The sequence below is a fragment of the Mustelus asterias genome, chromosome 22 (genome assembly GCF_964213995.1).
Source record: "Mustelus asterias chromosome 22, sMusAst1.hap1.1, whole genome shotgun sequence".
In the NCBI taxonomy this organism is placed as follows: domain Eukaryota; kingdom Metazoa; phylum Chordata; class Chondrichthyes; order Carcharhiniformes; family Triakidae; genus Mustelus; species Mustelus asterias.
This window is the reverse complement of record NC_135822.1, coordinates 24,821,734-24,839,509: the sequence shown is the minus strand read 5'-3', so window position 1 is coordinate 24,839,509 and position 17,776 is coordinate 24,821,734. Positions and strand designations below refer to the sequence as shown.

The 17,776-nt window shown below is 47.5% G+C and overlaps 1 protein-coding gene and 1 non-coding gene across 2 annotated transcripts in view; one reads left to right on the top strand and one right to left on the bottom strand.

The window, feature by feature from the left end:
• Positions 1 to 17,776, top strand: part of clcnk (chloride channel K) — a 69,175-nt gene that overhangs the window by 45,237 nt on the left and 6,162 nt on the right. Inside the window, exons 13-17 of the mRNA XM_078238544.1 lie at positions 2,001 to 2,111; positions 3,696 to 3,909; positions 6,113 to 6,246; positions 8,886 to 8,983; positions 15,006 to 15,089. Of these exons, the coding sequence (XP_078094670.1) occupies positions 2,001 to 2,111; positions 3,696 to 3,909; positions 6,113 to 6,246; positions 8,886 to 8,983; positions 15,006 to 15,089 (641 nt within the window). The remainder of the gene's footprint in view (positions 1 to 2,000; positions 2,112 to 3,695; positions 3,910 to 6,112; positions 6,247 to 8,885; positions 8,984 to 15,005; positions 15,090 to 17,776) is intronic.
• Positions 12,134 to 12,215, bottom strand: trnas-uga (transfer RNA serine (anticodon UGA)). The gene has a single exon. It is a non-coding gene; the product is annotated as a tRNA-Ser (tRNA).

Genomic DNA, 17,776 nt, shown 5'->3' with positions numbered 1-17,776 from the left:
GGTTTAACCCTCAGATCTGGCATCAGCCTGGAATGAGTGAATCCTTTTCACACAAGTTTGGCAATGAAACCCTGTCACTATCTCTGGAGATACTTCTGCTGTCAAAATATCATCAGTATCAAAAATGAAGCGGTCCATGTCCAAACGCAGCAAGGCCTGGACAATATTCAGGCTTGGGCTGACAAGTGGCAAAAACGTGTGGGCCACACAAGTGCCAGGCAATGATCATCTCCCACAAGAAAGAATCTAATCATCGCCTCTTGACATTCAATGGCATGACCATCACTGAATCCCCCACCATCAACATCCTGGGGTTACCATTGACCAAAACGTGAGGGGACCAGCCATATAAATACTGTGGCTACAAGAGCAGGTCAGAGACTCCGAATCCTGCAGTGTGTAACTCATCTCCTGACTCCCCAAAGCCTGTTCACCACTTACAATGGCCAAGTCAGGAGTGTGATGGAATACTCTCCACTTGCCTGGATGGGTGCAGCTCCAACAACACCTAGTTACAGGAAGGATGTAAATAAGATTGAAAGAGTGCAGAGAAGGTTCACAAGGATGTTGCCGGGACTTGAGAAGCTGAGTTACAGAGAGAGATTGAATAGGTTGGGACTTTATTCCCTGGAGCGTAGAAGATTGAGGGGAGATTTGATAGAGGTGTATAAGATTTTGATGGGTATAGATAGAGTGAATGCAAGCAGGCTTTTTCAGCTGATGCTAGGGGAGAAAAAAACCAGAGGGCATGGGTTAGGGGTGAAAGGAGAAAAGTTTAAAGGGAATATTAGGGGGGGCTTCTTCATGCAGAGAGTGGTGGGAGTGTGGAATGAGCTGCCGGATAAAGTGGTAAATGCGGGGTCACTTTTAACATTTAAGAAAAACTTGGACGGGTTCATGGATGAGAGGGGTGTGGAGGGATATGGTCCAAGTGCAGGTCAGTGGGACTAGGCATAAAATGGTTCGGCACAGACAAGAAGGGCCAAAAGGCCTGTTTCTGAGCTGTAATTTTCTATGGTTCTATGGTTCTAACACTCAAGAAGCTCGACACCATCCAGGACAAAGCAGCCCATTTGACCTTCCAGAAACGTTCAGTCCCTCCACCAAGATACACAGCAGTAGCGGTGTGTGCTATCTACAAGATGCACAGCAGTAGCGGTGTGTGCTATCTACAAGATACACAGCAGTAGCGGTGTGTGCTATCTACAAGATGCACAGCAGTAGCGGTGTGTGCTATCTACAAGATGCACAGCAGTAGCGGTGTGTGCTATCTACAAGATACACAGCAGTAGCGGTGTGTGCTATCTACAAGATGCACAGCAGTAGCGGTGTGTGCTATCTACAAGATACACAGCAGTAGCGGTGTGTGCTATCTACAAGATGCACTGCAGGAACCCACCGAGGCTCCTTAGACAGCACCTTCCAAACCCACAACCACTACCATCTAGGAGGACAAGGGCAGCTAATACCTGGGAACACCAACGCCTGGAAATTCCCCTCCAAGTCGCTCACCATCCTGACTTGGAAATATGTCACCATTCCTTCACTGTCGCTGGGTCAGAAATCATGGAATTCCCTCCCTAACAGCACTGAGGGTGTACCTGCACTACAGACACTGCAGCGGTTCGAGAAGGCAGCTCACCACTACCTTCTCAAGGGCAATTAGGGAGGGGCAATAAATGCTGACATCATGTAAATGAATAAAACAATGAAGTGATGAACAGATGGTTGTTTCACTTATAGAGAAGGAGGATGCGTAGTCTCTCCCTAGGTAACCATAAACCAGAGGATGTAGAGTGTGTCCTCGGGGTTAATTATAGATCAGGAGATGTACAGCTTCCCTCCTGAGTGATTATAGACATGGAGCCTGCTCCAGGATGGGTACACATGGGGAACATGTAAAGGTTGGCTCAGGAGAACTTTAAATCTATGATTTATTGTGCTGTATAAGCAATGGTTTATAAAGCCCTGACATTTATCCTTTGCGTGTTGCATTGTAGGTGCAGTGATAGGTCGTTTAGTCGGAGAAGTTGTGGCTCTTATATTTCCTAATGGCATCAAGTCAGAAGGCATTCTGAACCCGATAATCCCGGGGGGATACGCCCTTGCAGGCAAGTATGTCCTGGTCATGCATTTCCAAAGTAGTTCACTGTGTTATCTGTTTACTGTGCAAGTCTCCAGATCCATTCTGTGGGATTGAAGATTACTTGTGCCCGACTGGCTCCCAGTGTAGCAGGCAAGCCATCTAAACACGCAGCTCTATCGTTTTTTATGGAGCAGCTCAATCAGATGATTTTCCCACCATACTGGGAGCTGCGCTGGTGAATGCTGATCCTCTTGGATTATGTGTAGTGTGCGTCACCGTATCCTTGGTATCCACCATAGGGCGGCACGCTGGCACAGTGGATAGCACTGCTGCCTCACAGCGCCAGGGAACCGGGTTCAATCCCCAGCTTGGGTCACTGTCTGCACGGAATCTGCTTAGGTGCTGCTGAAGGAGCCTTGCTGAGTTCCTGGGGTTAGGTGGATTGGCCATGCTAAATTGTCCCTTAGTGTCAGGGGGACTAGCAAGGGTAAATGCATGGAGTTATGGAGATAGGGCCTGGGTGGGATTGAGGTTGGGGCAGACTCGATGGGCCAAATGGCCTCCATCTACACTGTAGGATTCTATGGTTCTATGAAGACTCAGAACCTGAATCTGTTGTAATGTTACTGCTTCTGCCTTTTCTTTCAAGCACATCCCCCCCCAACCAGAAGCGTGTGCCTGAACGATAGACTTGACCACCCCCCGTCAGGTGGGGAAGGCTCTGGTAGAGGCCACAAGTGGGTTTCCTCTGGGTGCTCTGGCTCCCTCCCACAGTCTGATTTGATTTGATTTATTATTGTCACACGCATTGGGATACAGTGAAAGGCAGCACGGTGGCACAGTGGTTAGCACTGCTGCCTCCCAGCGCCAGGGACCCGGGTTCAATTCCAGCCTTGGGTCGCTGTCTGTGAGGAGTTCTCTCCATGTCTGCGTGAGTTTCCTCCGGATGCTCCGGTTTCCTCCCACAATGCGAAAGACCTGTTGGTCAGGTGCATTGGCCGTGCTAAATTCTCCCTCAGTGTACCCGAACAGGCGCCAGAGTGTGGCGACTAGGGGATTTTCACGGTAACTTCATTGCAGTGTTAATGTAAGCCTACTTGTGACACTTAATAAATAAACTTTAAAATGTCTCTCCTTGTTGTTTCCTAACATGTACAGTCTTTCTGTTGGAAACTCTTATTTGATATGAATGGTCATTATGGCACCCAGGCACAACTTTACCACTTTAGGTCTATCTATTGTATTAGTTTGAGGTAAACCTCTTAGGACTGAGGTGAGGAGAAATCTCTTCACCCTTGAGTGGTGAATGTGTGGAATTCACTACCACAGAAAGTAGTTGAGGCCAAAACATCTGATTTTGAGGAGAAATTAGATATAGCTCAAGGGACTAAAGGGATCAAGGGATATGGGGCGAAGGGGGGATCAGGATATTGAATTTGATGATCAGCCATGATCATAATGAATGGCAGAGCAGGCTCGAAGGGCCGAATGGCCTCCTCCTGCTTCTAGTTTCTATGTTTCCAATTCATGGAAGTCCTGCTTTGATAGGCCGCTATATTCTCTTCTGTAAGCTCAAATAATATGGGGTAAATCTTTTTTGTCCCGGCAGGGGCAGCAGCATTCTCCGGAGCGGTGACCCACACGCTGTCCACAGCACTGTTGGTATTCGAGCTGACAGGACAGATGGCGCATTTCTTACCCGTTCTACTAGCTGTCCTCGTGGCAAACGCCATAGCCCAGAAATTCCAGCCTTCCTTCTACGATGGAACCATCATTGTGAAGAAACTGCCATACTTACCGAAAATACGGAGCGTTGACATTGGGTTTGTATCACCCCCGAATGTCGGTAGGTTTTTGGTGGGGTGTCTGATGGGTATGCTGAGTTAGAACGGGCGTGGTCGCAAAAAGACTGAGGTCTTGATATTTACTCGGCTGGGTTTAGTCAGCGGGGCAAGATTTTTAGCTGGAAGGGGCAGCAGGGTGGTAGTGGTTAGCACTGCTGCCTCACAGCGCCAGGGACCTGGGTTCGATTCCCAGCTTGGGTCACTGTCTGTGTGGAGTTTTGCACATTCTCCCCGTGTCTGCGTGGGTTTCCTCCAGATGCTCCGGTTTCCCCCCACATCCAAAGATGTGCGGGTTAGGTGAATTGGCCGTGCTAAATTGCCCCTTAGTGTCAGGGGGACTAGCTAGGGTAAATGCAATGGGGTTATGGGGTTACGGGAATAGGGCTTGGGTGGGATGGTAGTTGCTGCAGCCTCAATGGGCCGAATGGCCTCCATCTGTACTGTAGGGATTCTATGATTCTGTGAAGTCTCAGAACCTGAATCTGTTGTAATGTTACTGCTTCTGCCTTTTCTTTTAAGCACGTCCCCCCCAACCAGAAGCGTGCCTCTGGTTTGACCCCCTGTCAGGTGGGGAAGGCTCTGGAAGAGGCCACAAGCCAGTATCAGGGAGGGAGTCCACAGCTGGGTTAATGATAGTAAGAGATTGGGGGAAGAGGGCAGGGGAAGCATGTCTGGATCTTGGGACGAGGGGAGTGGATTGGGCAAGGGGGGGAGGTGTTCAACCTCTGATCCCAGGGCGCGTCCAATAGCAGGCAGGAAGCTTGGTAGCCTGGCAGGAAGCACCCCTGCTGCTCTTGACCCACAAGCAGTGCTGTAAAGGCATTTGCTTTTCCTATGAAGGAGTTTACACATCCCTTTAGTTGTTAGGTTTCCTGGGGCCCGGTCAGCCATGGTGAAACCAGGAAGACATTTTGATTATGAGGAACCCCCACCTCATTATAATATTAAAATAGCCAGCCCATCCCCTGGGAGCAGGTTGGTTGTCCATTCCTCTGTTGCACCTCCAGAGGTGGGTGGGTTTGAAATGTGTCGGTGTTGGGTTCAAGATTTACAAAATGTTAACGGCCCACCCAACCTAAACCTAGCTATTTTTGGGAGTTAAACATAGCCTTGAAACTTTCCAACTATATGGGCGAATTCTCCGGCTGTTCACACCAGAAGGATTCTCTGGTCCCACTGCAGTGAACGAAGATGTGGCTGAGCGCCAAATTCTCCCTCCTCGCTTGCGGCGGTGCCAGAGCGAGGGGGGCTAGGGGGTCTTGAGGCTCAGCAGGGCCTCTGCCTCTGAACCAAGACTCTGGGTTCAAATCCCATTCCCGGACGGGGCAGCACAGTGGCACAGTGGTTAGCACTGTGCCTCACAGCGCCAGGGACCCGGGTTCAATTCCTGCCTCGGGTCACTGTCTGTGTGGAGTTTGCACATGCTCCCCCTGTTTGCATGGGTTTCCTCCGGGTGCTCCGGTTTCCTGCCACACTCCAAAGATGTGGAGGTTAGATGGATTGGTCATGCTAAATTGTCCCTTGGTGTCAGGGAGGACTAGCTAGGGTAAATGCATGGGGCTATGGGGATAGGGGCTGGGTGAGATTGTTGTCGGTGCAGACTCGATGGGCCGAATGGCCTCCTTCTGCACTGTAGGGATTCTATGACTTGTTTGTCACTGAAGGGGCAGTCACATCTTGGGGAAGTTCAAACAGCTTGTTAATTAGCCTATCAGCTCTTGTCCAATGTTTGCCAATAGGAAAAATGTGTGTGTGTGAAGATACCAAACAGGCAGATGTGCTCTAAACCCAATCGCTCAATGTCTTCCTTTCTGAGATATTCCTTCTTACACATTCTTGTCATAGACATCCAAACAACAAGTATTTATCAAGTATTGCACATTCTCCCTGTTTCTGCGAGGGTTTCCTCCGGGTGCTCCAGTTTCCTCCGATACTCCAAAGATGTGCGGGTTAGGTGGATTGGCCATGATAAATTGATCCTTAGTGTCAGAGGGATTAGCAGGGTAAATATGTGGGGTTATGGGGATAGGGTCTGGGTGAGATTGTGGTCGGTGCAGGCTCGATGGGCCAAATGGCCTCCTCCTGCACTGTAGGGATTCTATGATTCTAACTTCATCCTGTTACCTTTATTGGAACAGCCTCAGACAGAATCTCGCTGTAATAATATCGATTTATTCTTCAGCTCTTACAAGGTGACGGTGGAAGAGTTCATGAACACCAATATCACGTGTTTGGACAAAAGTCTCAGCTACAGCGATATCCTGCGGCTGGTGAGCTCGCGTCCTGACGCTGTGTATCCCGTTGTAGAGAATTCAGGTAATTACCTTTAGCATTGCGCAAACTTTTGATTAAAAAACTCTGATCTCTAAACTGCCGGTGACAGACTCTCATTTTGGATTGTTGGCCGTTTGAACTTGTGAACAATATCTTTGCTTCGGGCAACTCTGACACATGACAATTTTCAGCATCATTCTATATTTCCCCAAGATCACCACTCAAGATGACTCCAAGCTGAGCATTCACAGATGGGCCTCGATTCCCTGGGACTATGCAGTCAGCAGCCCAGGCTGCACAAGTAGCGAAGCAATCTCTTCTCCAATGTCTCTCCATGATTTCCTCAGAACTCGAACCAACCTTGTGGCTCTTCTCAACGCAGCTTCCTACGCTCAAATATCACCTTGTTTCTTGGTGACCAGAATTAGACAGAGGGTTCAAGCTTTGGTCTGGCGTGAACATAGTACAGTTTGATCGTGACATCCTTTGATCTGTGTGGCTGCTTTGACTGTGACATCCTGATGACTTTGTTTATTACTTTTCAGCATCTGTTAGACATTTTATCAGCTTCATCCTTCGCTATTTCAGTACAATTGCTGGAATATGTACGTTGCTCATCTTTCCTTCCCATCTGCAGTGGTTTGCATGGGTCTGAATTGAATGAAATCTGTCAGTGCTCAGCCCATTCATATTAACCCAATCTATAAGTCAACGGTGGCACAGTGGTTAGCACTGCTGCCTCACAGCACCAGGGACCTGGGTTCAATTCCAGCCTCGGGTGACTGTCTGTCTGTGTGGAGTTTGCACATTCTCCCCGTGTCTGCGTGGGTTTCCTCTGGGGGCTCCGCTTTCCTCCCACAGTCCAAAGATGTGTGGGTTAGGTTGATTGGCCATTCTAAATTGACCCTAGTGTCAGGGGCATTATCTGTGTAAATATGTGGGGTTACGGGGATAGGACCTGGGTGGGACTGTTGTCGGTGCAGACTCGATGGGCCGAATGGCCTCCTTCTGCACTGTAGAGATTCTATGATTCTATAATTTCTGCCTTGTCTCCTCACTATCCAATAACCCTGGTTTGGTATCTCTGCAAATCCAACCAATTTGCATGAAAGGTTTCTGTACCCAGGTCGTTAACATAATGGAGTAGTTCTTCCCACAACAGCTCCTGTGCCACCCCCACTTGCAATCAGTATTTCCTCCCACCTCCAATTGTCGCTCTCTAACTAGAACCCACTGTTTTCTACTCTTTCTATCTGTTCTCAAGTTTTAAGGTTAAAGTTTATTTATTAGTGTCACAAGTAGGCTTACATTAACATCGCAATGAAGTTACAGTGAAAATCCCCTATTCGCCACACTCCGGCGCCTGTTTGGGCACACTGAGGGAGAGTTTAGCACGGCCAATGCACTTAATCAGCATGTCCTTGGGACTGTAGGAGGAAACCTACACATCTTGGGGCAATTTAGCACGGCCAATCAACCTAACCCGCACATCTTTGGAGTATGGGAGACAACCGGAGCACCCAGAGGAAACCCACGCAGACACGGGGAGAATGTGCAAACTCCACAAAGACAGTGACCCAAGCCAGGAATTGAACCCGGGTCCCTGGCGCTGTGAGGCAGCAGTGCTAACCACTGTGCTACCATGTGCATATTTCTTTGAACTGTAATAGTCAACTTTTATGTGCAACTTTCTCAAATGGTTGAGTGCACAGCATCATAAGTATGCAAGTTCTAAGGACAAGATCACCACATGATTAAGACTGTGTGATGGCTTGTCAATTCCTCATTGAAATCAAAGGGGTTGGACAGGCAGGAACTTCCTTATCCTAGAACCAGGTTGTTCAATGGACTTCTCTGAAGTTCATTCATCCTTTATTCCACATGGGAAAGAAGTAAGACTAAATTTTAAGACCCATTAGAGAGAGGTGGGGGGGGTGGTGGGGTGTTGTTCCCTGAAAATAGGATAGATTTATTGGGGGTGAAGAACTTTTACCTGCGCCTGAAAATTCTTGTGTTGTCGAACTAAGAATTGCTTCCCATTTTCTGTAGAAGAATCCCTACACTGTAGATGGAGGCCATTCAGCCCATTGAGTCTGTGCCAACAACAATCCCACACAGGCCCTATCCCTGTGACTCCACATATTTACCCTGCTAATCCCCCTGACATTAAGGGCCAATCAACCTAACCCTCAGAAACAGGTCTTCGGAGGCAGAAGTCCCTTCACCAAAATCCCTTTATTTACAAACGCTAACAGCAGGACACAGAGTGCTATCCGTCAGCAGGCTACCTTCGGGAGCCCAGAGGAACTAACACTCTCGGTTAAATACAAGGAAAAGACTTCCTGATCGGCCCATCAATTGACTCCTTAATCAGGGAGTTCATATTCCAATAGACCAACCTCAATGGCCTGATTGAAATCATTATACCCGCACAGCTTTGGACTGCGGGAGGAAACCGGAACACCCGAAGAAAACCCGCGCAGACACAGGGAGAACGCGCAGACTCCACACAGACAGGATACTGGCCAATATTTCACATTTTTGATGAATACTTTAATTCTACGTTACAATTCAAATGTGGAAGATTCCTGAGAACACTTTCTGTAGCTGCCCTGGCTCAAGAGTGCTCCAAAAGGCATTTTATCCTTGAGTATAAGCAGGAATTCTGTTTCTCTTAATAGAATCCATGGTGCTCGTGGGATCAGTTCAAAGGAACGAGGTTATCAAATTCCTTCAGACTCAAAGGGAAGAGAAATGCCGCAAGGACAAATCACAGCTGGTAAGCAAACTGCTAGACAAAGGCTTGATGGGCTGAATGGCCTCCTCAGGAGCTCATGACTCTATAGTAAAATAAAATATTTTACTGCCTATAGCGGGGGGGGGAAGATGGTGGCACAGTGCTAATGTCACTAAATGACTCATCAGTAACTGGTCAATTAAATGACTCGTAATCCAGAAGTCCAGACTATTGCTCTGGAGGATATGGGTTCAAATCCCACCACGGCAGCCGGTGGGATTTAAGTTTGATGAATAAATCCGGCATATGAAATCAGCCCCTGATTTGTGACGGCAACCATGACAGCTATCACAAATTGTTGAAGAAAAACCATCTGGTTCACTAATGTCCTTTAGAGAAGGCAATCATAGAATCCCTACAGTGCAGAAGAGGCCATTTGGCCCATCAAGTCTGCACTCACACTCTAACAGAGCACCTTACCTAGGTCTCTCCCTCACCCTATCCCCGTAACCCCACACACTCCCCATGGCTAATCCATCTAACCTACACTTCTAGGGACATCAAGCTGCAATTTAGCATGGCCAATCCACCTAAGCTGCACATCCTTGGTCTGTGGGAGGAGAGCAGAGCACTGGGAGGAAACCCACACAGACACGGGGAGAACGTGCAGACTACACACAGACAGTCACCCAAGGCTGGATTTGAACCCGGGTCCCTGGCACTGTGAAGCAGCAGTGCTAACTGCTGTGCCACCGTGTTGCCATTACCATGTCTGCCATCCTTACCCAGTCTGGCCAACGTGTGACGCCAAATCCACAGCAAAGTGGTTGACTCTTAACTGCCCTCTGAAGTGGCCTGGCAAACCATTCAGTCCAAGGGCAATTAGCGATGGGCATCAAATACTGGCCCAGCCAGCGACGCCCACAACTCGTGAAAGAATAAAGAAAAATAAATCACGATTAAGCCTGGATTGGAGATATCCTTATCGGGAATCAGCAATTATGTAGATTTAAAAGGAAGGTTTCACTCTGTGTGTGTGTGTTGGCATCTGAGACCAAAATTCTAAAAATAAACTTTAACAAGAATACCAAATGACCTTTCATGGCTGGAGACCTTCCAGCAAGTCAATTATTATTCTCGATATTTTTTGAACTTATAAAAAAAAATGTGTCTGTGATGGAAAGCCCACAGGTCCAAGCTGCTGCTTTTTATCTTCACTCATTAATATAAAGATCTAAGGTAGCCTCGAGCCTCAGTGTGAACCTGGCTGTGCTTCTGAGTCATCTGTATGCTACACAATGAAGAACAAATCCGAATTTACAATGTCATTGTGTAAAATGCACTTTCACAAACTTCATTAAGGATTTATTAATAAAGGTCGTTCAGCAACTTTCTCCCTACATAGAATCCCTACTGTGCAGAAGGAGGCCATTTGGCCCATCGAGCCTGCACCGACAACAATCCCACCCAGGTCCTATCCCCGTGACCCCAAGTATTTACCCTGCTGATCCCTCTGATACTAAGAGGCAATTTAGCATGGCCAATCAATCTAACCTGCACATCTTTGGACTGTAAGAGGAAACCGAAGCACTCGGAAGAACCACACGCAGACGTGGGGAGAACATGCAAACTCCACACAGACAGTGACTCCAAAGATGTGTGGGTTAGGTTGATTGGCCATGTTAAATTGCCCCTTAGTGTCAGGGAGTTAGTAGGGTAAGTAAGTAGGGTTATGGGGATAGAACCTGGGTGGGATTGTGGTCGGTGCAGACTCGATGGGCCAAATGGCCTCCTTCTACACTGTAGGAATTCTATGGATTCTATGACCCAAATCGGGAATTGAACCTGGGTCCTTGGCACTGTGAGGCAGCAGTGCTAACCACTGTGCCACCGTGCCGCCCTCTCCTGTCTCTTGCCTAACACAGCTCCATCCCCTGGGGTGATTGCCTACTCTGAATGCCCATTGGTCACTGAAGTCAAGTGATCTTTTTGTGCTGTGTTGCTCTTAAAGAATCATAGAATCATTGGCTGGGATTTTCTGGCTGTACACACCCCGCCACCCCTGCAAGCGAGGATGGAGAACTTGGTGCTCAGCCGTATCTCCGTTCACTGCAGCAGGACCAAAGAATCCCGCAGGCGTGAGCGGGCAGAAAATTCCACCCATAGAATCCCTACTGTGCAGAAGGAAAATATTCGGCCCCTCTAGTCTGCACCAACTCTCCAATAGACCCATCTCATCCAGGCCCTATCCCCGTAACCCCATGTATTTATCCCAGAAAGAAAGATTCGTTCCAGATGTATCAGAGCTTGGTATGGCTCCTGCTCTGCCCAAGACCACAAGGAACTACAAAAGGTCGTGAGTGTAGCCCAATCCATTACGCAAACCAGCCTCCCATCCATTGACTCTGTCTACACTTCCCGCAGCCTTGGCAAGGCAGCCAGCATAATTAAGGACCCCACGCACCCCGGACATTCTTTCTTCCACCTTCTTCCCTCGGGAAAAAGTTACAAAAGTCTGAGGCCACAGGCCAATCAACTCAACAACAGCTTCTTCCCTGCTGCTGTCAGACTTTTGAATGGACCTACCTTGCATTAAGTTGATCTTTCTCTACACCCTAGCTATGACTATAACACTGCATTCTGCACTCTCTCGTTTCCTTCTCTATGAACGGTATGTTTTGTCTGTATAGTGCACAAGAAACAATACTTTTCACTGTGTGTTAATACATGCGACAATAATAAATCAAATCAAATGAAATCAAATCAGTGATTCCCCCCTAACCTGCATATCTTTGGACACTAAGGGTCAATTTAGCATGGCCAATCTTCCTAACCAGACATCCTTGGACTGTGGGAGGAAACTGGGGCATCCAGAGGAAACCACTGTAATAACTCCACAGAGGTGAAAAGTCCCATCACCAAGTTACTTTATTTACACCATACATCTGCACACAGCCAGCTCTCCAGTTGCACCCTGCTGAATGCAGGCTGGGAGTCTGACACACCTGCTTTAAATAGGGAGCATAAGGCTCCCTGATTTAACCATCAATTAGGACTCATCAGGTATCAGGTATCTCTTTTGCATACCAACCAAATAAACAAACTCAAATTAACCTAGGAAGGACTCATCAGGTAGGTTTTCGGTTCTGTGGCTGCCTGAAGCTGCGGAAGTAAACACTTGATAATCATAACCGCTACGAGCAGGGTTCGAACCTGCGCGGGGAAACCCCATTGGATTTCAAGTCTAACGCCTTAACCACTCGGCCATCGCAGCTGCGCAAAAGGGGGGACTCATCAGGTAGCTCATACACTAGCAAGCCAACCTCATTAGCCTGGCTGAAGTCATCACACCCAGGCAGACACAAGGAGAACGTGCAAACTCCACACAGACAGTCACCCAAGGCTGGAATCGAACTTGGGCCTAACCCGGTTAGTACAAGAACAAGATGAGGGCCTAACCCGGTTAGTACAAGAACAAGATGAGGGCCTAACCCGGTTAGTACAAGAACAAGATGAGGGCCTAACCCGGTTAGGTTTAATGAAACTAAAGAGGTGATAGCAATATTTGACTATCATTCCTTCAGTCTCGGTCATGGGATCTAACTGAAGACATCAACGTACTGCCCCTCCCTGGGGAGCTCATTGTTAAATTGTAATTTTTAAAACATGAATGAAATGTCCTAAGTTTAAAAACTAGGAATAAATGATGCATAATGCAAGCATGAGATACCAACTGTTTTTTTAAATTTCCCACATTCTATAGGATTTCAAGGATCAAATCCAATTCACTTCATTCATTGTAGAGAATTTCATTGGATTTACATTGGGATACATGGGGGGGCGATCTTTCAACTCTTCACACCGGCCGGATCTTCTGGTCCCACCGACGGTGCGCCCTTGCCATGTGTTTCCGACAGCGTGGGGTGGATTCAGTGGGAAATCCCATTGACAGCGGCGGGACCAGAAAATGCCGTCACCAGCCAACTGCTGAGAAAAATGCCACGGGGAGGCTGGAGAATTCCAGTATTAACATAGAATCCCTACAGTGCAGAAGGAGGCCATTTGGCCCATCATGTCTGAACTGACTCTGTGACAGAGCATATTAAACAGGCCCACACCACCCACCCCCACATCACTACACATTTACCCCACTATTCTCCCTAACCTACATATCTTGGAACTTAAAGGGGCAATTTAGCATGGCCAAACCCCTAACTTGCACATCTTGGGACTCTAAGGGGCAACTTAGTATTGTCAATTCTCCTAACCTGCACATCTTAGGACTCTAAGGAGCAATTTAGCATGGCCAATCCTCCTAACCTGCACATCTTGGGACACTAAGGGGCAATTTAGCACGACCAATCCCCTAATTTACACATCTTAGAATTCTAAAGGGCAATTTTGCATGGCCAACTCACCTAACCTGCACATTGTTGGACATTAGAAGGAGGATTTTCAAAGGACACTCTGAATGATTTGTTGAGTTGATGTAGAACTGCTAAAATAAGATGAGAAACGAAAAGAGAAAATGCTGGAAAATCTCAGCCGGTCTGGCAGCGTCTGTAAGGAGAGAAAAGAGCTGATGTTTCGAGTCCAGATGACCCTTTGTCTAAGAAAATGAGAATGCCTGAATGAAGAGAGGACCAGTCAAGCCTGCTCAATCCATAGGCCATCTATGGTGATTCAATCAGAGACTCCCGTCCCAAACTACAACTGTCAATCCCCAATTCCCTTTTTGTTGTTTTTGGAGTGTGGGTGTCACTGGCAAAGCCAGCGTTTAGTGCCCATCCCTAATTGGCATTGAACAGGTGATGATGAGGCAACTACAAACTGTGTGGCTTGTTCAGCCATTTCAGAGGGCAGTTAAGAGTCAACCACATCCACAGGAGTCACATGTAGGCCAGACCGGGAAGGATGGCAGATTCCCGAGCCTGAAGGCAGAACCAAATGAGCTTTTAAGATAATCTGATAGTTTAATGATCATCGCACTTTATTTCCAGATGTATTAGTTCATTGAATTCCAACTTCCCTCACTGTGGGGATGGGATTTGAACTCAAGTCTCTGGAGCCTTCATTTGGGACTCTATTATTAGTCCATAAACATTACCCCTATGATACCTAAAGAAAAGACATTGGGGCAGGTTTTCTTGTATCTGGGTTTATTGGGTTTCTTTTGCACAGCGAGTCCATGTTGTAAAACTGAGAGCAATCAATGCAGTGCCAGAATTGGCACTGTTTGATTTTCTGTCCATTTAAATGAAGAGATGGAACTTCAGTCATTCCGTCCTTCTTTTTGGTACCTTTCTGGTGGCACAGTGGTTAGCACTGCTGTCTCACAGTGCCAGGGACCCGGGTTCAACCCCGGCCTCGGGTCACTGTCTGTGCGGAGTCTGCACATTCTCCCCGTGTCTGCGTCGGTATCTTCCAGGTATTCCAGCTTCCTCTCACACTCCAGAGATGTACGGGTTAGGTTGAAGGCCATGATCAATTGTCCCTTAGTGTCAGTGGGATTAGCAGGGTAAATGCATGGGATTATGGGGAAATGGCTTGGGTGGGATTGTGGTCGGTGCAGCTTTGATGGGCCAAATGGCCTCCTTCTGCACTGCAGGATTCTATGATTCTATGAAAAAAAACAATTCAAATTAATTAGGTCCAATCATAGTCCCCACATGAGGGAAAAACATGATCCAAGCTGACAAGATAAGACATTGCATCCCATCTTAGGCCGGATCAAAAGAAGATCCAAGCTGACAGGATGAGGCATTGCACTCCCTCCCGGGCTTGATCTGATGCTTAATCTTAGCCAAAAGGCTGGGATGGCTTTAAAAAATTGCACCAGGTAAAGCCTCGGTTTAATCTCATTGGCCCCCTTTAGTCTACCCTAGCTTAGACAAACCACGCTTGTAGGGGTCAGCATGTCCCCAGCGCAATGGGCTATCCTCGAGCCCTGCCTGCTCATGGCGTCACCACTGGCAGGTTCCCTCCTTGAACATGTGCTCCTTTTCATCTGACGTTCCCCCACACGCTACGCCCTCGGGCTGAACATGTTTTTTTTTCTTTGTAGAAGGAAGTGGGTGCAAACCTTTGGGAAAGGTGCCACATTGATCCAATCACATTCCAGCTGTCACCAAGTACATCATTACACCAGGTGAGTACCGGGTGGACAATAGTTCGAATGCTCATTATTAAGATCTGTGCATGTTCACATTTTAATTATATTACATGTTATACTTAATTTAATTTTAAAAAGCTTCGACCTGTGTCTTTTTGTGAGCGATGCTCAAGTTACATTCACTTTGTCAGGGTGAGCCTTAAGGTTTAATCCTAATATTTAATACTGTGAGTAGTTAGAAAAACAAAAGACAAGTTCATCTAGTACCTGATCAAGTGAATATCTCATGAATAGATCTCAAAGTCCTTCACCTGTGAACAGTAGCTTTTGTTTCAGTACACAGATACCATGAGAATCGTAGAATCCCTACAGTGCAGATGGAGGCCATTCAGCCCATCGAGTCTGCACCGACCACAATCCCACTCAGACCCTGTCCACATAACCCCATGCATTTACCCTAGCTAGTCCCCCTGACACTAAGGGACAATTTAGCATAGCCAATCCACCCACACATCTTTGGAGTGTGGGAGGAAACCGGAGCACCCGGAGGAAACCCACGCAGACACGAGGAGAACGTGTAAACTCCACACAGACGGTGACCCAAGCCAGGGATCGAATCTGGGTCCCTGGCGCTGTGAGGCAGCAGTGCTAACCACTGTGCCACCGTGCTGCCCTTAGCTGCGATTCAATAAAGTCTACCTATATAGTATGTGTGGGTTTTTGGATGACTATTGGTTAGAAGAATTTTCTCCCTTCTTAAGTTTAGGTTTATTTATTATTGTCACAAGTAGGCTTACGTTAACACTGCAATTAAGTGAAAATCCCCTAGTCGCCACACTCCTACGCCTGTTCAAGTACAGTGAGGGATAACATAGCATGGCCATTTCACCTAACCAGCATGTCTTTCGGACTGTGGGAGGAAACCAGAGCACCCAGAGGAAACCCATGCAGACACGGGGAGAGCGTGCAGACTCCACACAGACAGTGACCCAAGCCGGGAATTGAACCGGGTCCCTGGCGCTGTGAGGCAACAGTGCTGACCACTGTGCCACCACCATGGGATTTTTATTATCCATTTGGACAGGTGGGCGGGACACGACCTTGCGGAGTTTACAGCAGTAATTAGGGGTGCGGAATGCTTCACAACGCGATGGTAGACGGTTAAGTCCTTTGAGCCCACTGGTTGGCATTTCCACCCACAGAGCTGTAGCTCTTCACATTGCTACAAACAAGTCAGGTGTGCGGTTATGTGAGGCCAGAGCAGCTGCCTGACATTACCTACTGTTATATAATGTATATTGAGATGAAGGATATCCATGCTGATTACTTTCTCCCACTTTCTGGAACCCGATGCCTGCATTGAGCGATCTCAGATCAGACAGAGCTTTGGTCAGATGCAAAATAAAATTTCTCTACCGTGACCTAACCGTTTGCATGAACGCAACCTTAGAGCGTTACTTTGCGGCACGGTAGCACAGTGGTTAGCACTGCTGTCTCACAAGCACCAGGGACCCGGGTCCGTGTCCCGGTTTGGGTCACCGTCTGTGCGGAGTTTGCATGTTCTCCCTGTGTCTGCGTGGGTTTCCTCCGGGTGCTCTGGTTTCCTCCCACAGTCCAAAGATGTGCGGGTTAGGTGGATTGGCCATGCTAAAACGCTTCTTAATGTCAGGGGGATCTAAGTAGGGTAAATATGTAGGGTTATGGGGATAGGGCCTGGGTGGGATTGTTGTCAGTGTAGACTCAATGGGCCGAATGGCCTCCTTCTGCACTGTAGGGATTCTATGATTCTATTTGTTGTGCCAGTATTAGGCCGCCCTTCTTCATACCAATGACTGGGATCTTTCTGAGTAAGATTGCCAGTGAGATGCTGCTTTGTGTCAGAGTCTCGGGATGTTCATGTTGTGGGCCTGTAGCTATTAATTTAACTAAAGCGACCGAGACTCATTCAAAGTAAGATCCCTGCTGCTAGCCAAGAGAAAGAGGCATTGCCTTTCATCAATCCCAGTGAGATTATAATCTTAAACAAAGCTGTAAAGACTGGAGATTTTGCAGCCAATATTACTTTAACAACATATTAGTCCATATGAATTTTGGTTGGGTTAATGACAGCATTAAAGTACCGCCAGTTGGAACCTCCAGGAAAGTGTGTTCATTAAGTATGTTCGTACTCAATTCCTTTGCCTGATATTTTCAATCTTCAGCAGTGGGATTCTTTCAGCTGTGTGTGTAAAGTCAGCTTCCTGGAACTTTGCCAAACCCATATCCAAACTGTGTCATTAGTATTCACTGCTTAAACGAAAGCGATCGACAGAGAGACAGAAATAAAAGGATCAGGATTTGGGTGCCAGCGGGGCGGACTGTCTGACGCTTATGTCCAGGAAAGTATGAGTTGCCAGACTGCTTCGTGGAGGTGCCAGCGTGAATTCCAATTCCTGATCTGACCCACTATTTAAACCCCAGCAGCTCTGCTTCACTGTGCTGTGGGCAAAGCGACTGCATGCCAGGGCTATTTAACAGTGCAGTTGAGCAGCGTCTGAGTGACCTAATTGTCACAAATACCGTGGGCATGAGCACAAAGCCCAGAGCTCCGAACATTTCAATCCAACAGAAAGATGACTCACCTGCCCGTTTTGGAACACTGCTGATGCAAAGGCTGATGATATTTCAAATGGAACTGGGATACTTCGGAACTTCTGGTTTCAGCTGAGGAAGAATTCGGAGAT